This window comes from Anneissia japonica, unplaced genomic scaffold, assembly GCF_011630105.1.
Source record: "Anneissia japonica isolate Jap-2015-1 unplaced genomic scaffold, ASM1163010v1 scaffold288075_len254835_cov185, whole genome shotgun sequence".
NCBI classification, from domain to species: domain Eukaryota; kingdom Metazoa; phylum Echinodermata; class Crinoidea; order Comatulida; family Comatulidae; genus Anneissia; species Anneissia japonica.
Window position 1 is genome coordinate 25,052 of NW_022711128.1, and position 7,569 is coordinate 32,620.

A 7,569-nucleotide genomic window follows, 5' to 3' on the forward strand; every position below is an offset into this window, starting at 1 on the left:
CACCCCACCCACATGGGCCATATTGCACATGGGATCAGTAGCTTAAACTTCCCATGAAAAAAATAGTGTGCTATGAAAACTTGCATTTGAGCCCCCAACTAAAAAAACATAGGGAAAGTAGCATATGGAATTAACTACCATGGGACCAACAATATTTATAGTTCCTACCTTGGCCTTGGTAATTTTGATCCATATTATTAATACAGTATTACAGTCATAATCAGTAATCATAATTTTGTAAGAATTTTATCTGGCTTCATCATAATAATAGTAAACATATAATTATTAATATTGAACTTGCAGGAATTGGTGAAACAGGTCGAGAAGTTTTCCAAGAACCCATATTTAAAAAATGATACAAGCTGCATTGTGGTCATGATAATGAGTTTTGGAAATGAAAAGTTTATAAAAGGTTCAGATGGCATACCTGTCTCAATTCAAGAGTTGACTAAGAAATTTGATGTTGCTAACTGTCGAAATATGTCTGGAAAACCAAAGCTGTTCTTCTTTGAACATTGCCATGAAGGTGAGTTATGAGATGGTGCTTAGTTTTATTGTACATTATATAGAATAATGGAAGAATGCCGAAATAGCCTAAGCCCTGTCCAGACTATCAAATTTTATTTGACAAAAACATGTGACATGCCTAAATATGGTCATGATGACATCACATCATGACCATATATAGCCACATCATGCCTATATATGGGCATACAACAGTTTTTATCAAAGAAAATTTGATAGTGTAGACAAAGCTTTAAAGAGATTTAAAGCCCTGTCCAAAACTATCAAATTTTATTTGACAAAAACATGTGTGACATGCGGCTGCCTATGGTCATGATGACATCACATCATGACCATATGGGTTCATCTTGACTATATATGTCTTTTTGTCAAAGAAAATTTGGTAGTTTGGACAGAGCTTTAAAAAAATTCTCGTAAAACTGAGAGAGTCGTTAATAGTGATTTAATTTACTCTTGTTAATCCAAAGACTTTTAACTGTTATGAGGATAGGAAGCTGGGTGGTTTATGCCGACTAACTTGAATTAGCCTTATGTGTGGCATTGGTATGCTAATGAGCCAGATAAGCACAATCTGCACATCTCAGAAAACAACCACACATAAGGCTAATTCAAGTTAGACGGCTTAGACCAGCCAGCTTCCTATCCTGGTAACAGTTAAAAGTCTTTGGTTAATCCTCGAGCTATGTTTGCAGTAATAGTTTTTGTGATAACTTTGTATTGTAATTGATGTGTTGGTCAAAAATATAGCTCAAACCAAACCGGTATAGTTATTGTATTTTTGTTTTTTCTTTAGGTGAAGTTGATGTTGATGATTTGCCTGTTCAAGGACAGGCTCTGTTGGGAAATAAAAGTGATGCTCTAATTGTTCACCAATGGTCACAGCAACCAGGTTCGTATAAAGGCATTATACCTTCATTCATTCATTCATTCTTCATTTAGCCTTTTATAAAAAGATATTCTTATTATATAACATTGCCAAAACTGATGTTTGGTACAGTAATTGCTTTTAGGTTGAGGGTTGAAATGAAAAGTCTTTATTGCTTTTGGATGAGACGTTTAAGCTTTTGATCCAGTTTGCAGTATGGCCCATATATACATGTTATAGAATGCAGTACAAGTTTTGGAAAAGAGTAGATTTTTTCCCAGATGGTGTCCTGCCCGCGAATTTTTTTTTCCTGGACGTTTGAGGCAGTGGCGATTGGTGGCGCTATAGATTCAAAATATCATCTTCCTGATTCGGCAATAAATCATGAATATTTATTGGTACTTTTGTATTGTTGTCAGAGCGGTTTCTATACAATAAGTGCTGATGACATGCAATGCGATAGCGAGTACCAGTAGTAGACATATTATGCAGGCATAGGGTTCATTGGCAAGCCGTAATATTATTCCTTATGATGAAGAGTGGTGAACACCACAGAGTTAAACTCCCTTTTATTTATTTTTTTTTTAATTGATGGTGTATGCCTACTCTATACTTGTGATTATTACTATTACGGTACTATTATTATTATTACATTCTTATGTTGGTGTGTAGGTTTATATACTTGTGCATTTACGTCAAGTGCAACACATTTCATTTCATATAAATTTTTTATGTTGGTACAATATCAATGTAGGCCTACGCATGAGTGACTATACACTAAAAAAGGCCTACATTATTCATAATTTTGTAGATAATAGCCTAATTATTATTTATTTTAGACATGTTCTGTTATAATAAATAGGGGGTTCAAGTTTATGGGTGTTCAACCTATTCATATAAGAGGTCTACTACGGTAAGACTTGTCGGTGTTTCATGCCTACTTACAGTATTCAAGCATTATCGCACCCTGGACGTGCAAACAGCGGCAGGAAACTCCTATAAATATTCAAGAGATCAAGGAGGTGTTAGGTTGAATCTATAGCGCCACCATTCGTCACTGCCTAAAACGTCCAAGAAAAAATAATTCCGCGTCCTGCCCTCACCACCCAAATGGGACCCAACAGGAAATAAGTCTTGTGATTTTCACAGATTCTGATTGGTGTATCTAACACTGAATATATCAGATCCATTCCATTCCGTGTATTATCATTCGTAGTAGTAGAAGGAGTAGCAAGATCAATTGTGAAGGTTCCTTGGCATACATAATTACAAATACTTTGTAATTAATAATTGATTTTACAATATATTATGAAGTGAATGCTTGTTTGTTGCAGATATTGAAGAAGGATCAACCTTCATTAAAGATATTGACAGAGTGTTCCGTGAAGAAGCTGATAAGCAGGAAATACACACACTCCTTAAGAAGGTAAAGTATAAAGTTCTGTCTAGACCATCAAATTTTATTTCAAAAACAGTTGTAGGCCCATATATAGTCATGATGTGCCTATATATGGTCATGATGTGCCTATATATGGTCATGATGTGATGTCATCATGTCCAAATTTAGGCATGCTATGTGTTTTTTTTTTCAAATAACTTTGATAATCTGGACAGGAACAATGAATAATAAAACTCTTGCCAGGATCCATCAATCAACTAGACTGTAAAGACCTGTTTACACTATGATGATAGCGATCAACAATACAAAGCTAAAAACAATTGTTCATATAGAATATATTAGAAATACGAAAAGTTTTCACACTAGCACGATTCAATAACGATTTATCATGTTTACGATAACAAAATAATTTCACAAATCAAAGGATATCATAATCATGGAAAATGATAAAGTTGTAGTGGTATAAACCATTTCATCATTTTCCCATGAATATGAAGTCATTTGATTTGATTTATGAAATTTTTTTTTATGTATACCCAATAAATCATTATCAAAACGTGCTAGTGTGAAAGCTTCTCTTATTTCTTTTATTTTCTACTTTTCTACTAGCTTTTTATTGTTGATTGTTATCGTCATAGTGTAACCAGGCCTTAAAGCTGTGCCTCCCATAGAACTATGATACAAACAGTCTCAATCATTATATCAGGGATGGCACAAGTATGTGGCCCAGCTGGGCCAAGCCATCAGGTCCACCTGGCCCATATGTCATCAGGGAATCATGGTAATGGCAATGGTGGTTGTTGCCCATCTTTCAGGGATCGTTGGAACACCTCTAGGGGGAATGCTTCCCACCACCGCTACATTATGTTAGTTTGGAACTTTTTCAAAATAATGTTATTTCGTTTGATAGGCCAAAAATATTTTTATTCCGACATCCTCTTTATAATAATAAATTTGGGGGGGGGGGGGGGGGGGGGGGGGGGGGAGGTGTACTGGCGCTGTGACTGGCTACAAGTATACTTTCAAAAATATACTTAACAGTGCATAAGTGTAGTAGAAAATGCTCAAGGCATTGTAACACAACAATGAAAGTCACCAACATTAACATATTAAGAATGATATGTTTTAATATTACACTCATTCTCTTACTTTTTTCATTTCTTTTTAGATTGGACCAGGAATACAAATAACCGACACTTTAAACAGAAGTTTATATTTAGCCTTATAAGGTTCAATACCAGTGCAACTGTTGGCATCATGAAATGGCAGTTGTTTTCAATGTTCACTGTATGCTCAGCTAACTAAGGAGGTATACTTCCTTCTTGTAATGGAAAGATGTTATATGAACCTATTTCAACAATTCCAACTAAGTTGAAAATTATTGTTCCTATAGAAAATAAAAGAAATATGAGAGGTTTTTGCACTAGCACAATTCATCAACGATTTATTGTGTATACGATAACAACATATTTGGACGATTCAAATCAAATGACATCATAGTCATGTTGCCCACTTTATCATTTGATGTATTTGATTAATTAATTGAATAAATGTTAATTGAATTGAATTGAATTGAAAAATAATAAAATCTTAGTAAAAACGATTTTATCGTTTTCCATGTATATACAGTATGAGGTCATGTGATTAGATTTATGAAATTATTTTTTATCGTATACACAATAAATCGCTAGTGTGAAAACCTGTCTTATTTCTTTTGTTTTCTATATGAACAATTCCTTTTTAGCTTTTTATTATTGATCATTATCGTCATAGTGTAACCAGGCCTTTAATCTATTGTTTTCCAAAAATATATAGGCCTAAATATATTTCTGATCAATGATACTATGTAATTGCTTTTCAATATTGAATAATCATTTAGTAATCATCTGTTTACAATAAACTGTAATAACATACTCCTTTTTGTAGCTTTATATACAGCTAATAATAATAATTAGTAATATCAAGCATTTGTAGCATTCCAAGGGAACGCTCATAGCGTATTGACTTCTGTGCCCAAATCAATCTTAGTAAATTTGAAAATTATAAAAAATCTTTACAAAATTACATTTGTATTGTTTTATCTTCTTATTGTACCAATTACCAAGGGATTAATAGTTACAAAAGATGCTCATAATATACTGATTTTTAGGATCACATTTAGAACAAACTGTTGATGTTCATTATTTATTATAATAGTCATGTAATGCTTTGTTAATATTTGTTAAAAGAACCAATTTTTCTTTGGTTCCAGCCAAGAAATAAATGTTTAAAAAATTATATCAGGCATTTTAACTTATTTTTCTTACCGGTGTTGGCAGAATAGCATTCATTAGGGATCCAGGAATTCAAAATGTAGGGAGCCCATATGGAGTGACTTTCACAGATGAATGTTGTAGACCACCTCAGCCCCAACATGGTTGGTGCTTAGGTAAAAGAATTATGATTATGGAACTTCCAGATGGCCGGAAATCGCACTGTAAAACTTAAATTTGAATATAATCCCCACCCCCCTACCCCGAATCCACCACTAGCTTTCTTAAATAAATTGTGATAATCTCTTTGCAATGGATGTAGGGTTAAATTTAAATATCAAGCCCCCTGGCGTGTGTGCTTATTGCATGTAAGAATAATCAGAGAGCATCTCTATTCTGCATACCGGTACTTATCATGCAGAGCATGGAGGTATAAAAATAGACCAGAGGTAGCGCCAGGATTTGCCCTGAAGGGAGGTGCGATTTCCCCGACAAGAGCAAAGTGGGCATGGTTAGGCGTCGCTCAAAATCCCCACCCCGCTGGTGCTACCCCTGTTATCATGGCAGTTATCAAATTTTCAATGGTATATGTTTAAAATTTCCTGTTGGTGAATGAAAGAAACCAGAATGAAGGCCCATTCTATCTCAAATTCCTTCCTTGATCCAGTTATTGTATTCTTTCTCAATTAAAAACAAACTAAGCGAGGAGGTATTATAATAAACTATAATGCCTGCAAGTCACAGACAAATATTCATATGCCAAATGGTGGATCCAGATATAATTCATCTGAGCCTACTATTATTATTATTTAAAAATAGGAAGTTTTTAACTAAACGACTTTCACATTAGGTTTTACCATAGAGAAAATATGGTTTTGCTATTGTAACAAAATGGTGCAGTCCACCCCCCTATTATAAATAGATTAGGCCACTCCCTAATGCTGGGAGCCGATTGGTTATCTAAAAATAGCTGGGTTGGGATCTTAAGACCCATCGCCCAGGACATGGGGTAGTTGAGCTCTGGATCTCATGAAGTTTAGAACTGGGAAATCCCGACGTTAGTGTTTAGTAAGGTAGGACCTTTAGTAATTCTATAAAATAGTTTATAGTCGAACTCAGTCATTAAGACTTGAGAGCCCAGTAAGGGACAGGCCTACTTATAGTTTAATTCCGGTGTTAACGGGAACCGGTCGGCGGCTGCTGTGTGCTCCTATACACATCTAGATGTGTATAAGAGACAGATATGACATTGTATTTGTTGTTGATAATGGTACCAGTTTTATTGACCCAATAAATGCTATGAGAAACTCCGTTAATTTTGTTTGAAGTTTATTCAATAGTCGATCCGTATTACCTGACGGCGTGTCCGACAGACTTACTTACACAGGACTTAGACTAGACTGAGACTGCTTGGCCGAATCCGCCACACTGGTGTCAGAAGCGGGATACATTGGTTACGGACGGCAGCATTGAATATTTGCGAGTGAACTACCCTCGCAAGGAATAACCTACACAGCCTAGGATTGTGAGTGAACTACCCTCGCAAGGAATAACCATTATTATCGGGCCTAGGATTGCGAGTGAACTACCCTCGCAAGGACACAGACGAATTTTGCGAGCGCACCCTCGAAAAGGGATTAGGGAATCATGGCCAGGAATGGAAAATTCATTGGAATGTTTGAGGCAGGAGATACAGCGGCTGGAGGGCGAGATAAAATTTTCAGGCATGGAGATGAGAGAGACAAATATGGAAGGCCTACCAGGCCAATGTGACATGAATCCATTAGCAACAAGTGCCGAATATAATTCAACACCATGGATGAGGAACAGGCCAGACGATGGGCCGATTGATAACACTGACCACCTGAAGGGAACCACGGGAACGGAAGCACGTTATTCATTTCCGACAGGTCCACCTGTTGGATATAATTCAACGCCGTGGATTAGGCCTACAGGAATTAGCAGAACTGGGCCTACAGACGCTAGGCCAATGCCCGCTGTTAGCCGAACCTACCCCACGAAAACAATGGAATATGAGGAAGCAGGAGCTTCAAGCCTACCTTCGGCTGGACCACCAATGGCCCAGTCGACTGAAAAGAGAGGGATGACACAGACGGAACCCCCAACATCATCCTCATTGCCATGGCCCTTAACTAGGGAACGAGGAAGCGTTTTCTCAGAGATTTGGCAGCGATTTTCGAAAACCGATAATTACTCCAGATAGGTACAAGGGGAAGACGCCATGGAGGGACTACGCCATTTTGAAGCATGTAAAGCAGCGAATGCATGGTCTGACAAGCAGGCAGGGGCATTCTTGAAGGCAAGCCTGAAGGGGCAGGCCCTGAAAGTTCTGGGGGCTAGCCAAGGACGGGAAATAACTTACACAGAATTACTTGATGCTTTGGAGCAACGATTTGGACCCGGACGGAAAGCAGAAAACCACCTAATGTCATTACGATTAAGGAGGCAAGGACCAAAGGAGAGCCTTCAAGAGCTAGGACAAGCTGTTCGAGAGTTGGCATACCTGG

The 7,569-nt window shown here is 37.0% G+C and overlaps 1 protein-coding gene across 2 annotated transcripts in view; it reads left to right on the forward strand.

Moving 5' to 3' along the window:
• The window catches only part of LOC117107330 (caspase-2-like), a 7,509-nt gene extending 2,443 nt beyond the window's left edge, over positions 1-5,066 (forward strand). The window contains exons 4-7 of one of the 2 annotated variants that reach the window (XM_033248976.1): positions 304-530; positions 1,311-1,414; positions 2,725-2,816; positions 3,958-5,066. In XM_033248976.1, the coding sequence (XP_033104867.1) occupies positions 304-530; positions 1,311-1,414; positions 2,725-2,816; positions 3,958-4,017 (483 nt within the window). In that variant the 3' untranslated portion in view covers positions 4,018-5,066. The remainder of the gene's footprint in view (positions 1-303; positions 531-1,310; positions 1,415-2,724; positions 2,817-3,957) is intronic. The other variant, XM_033248977.1, reaches the window with a different exon arrangement.
• Positions 5,067-7,569: the final 2,503 nt, after the last annotated feature.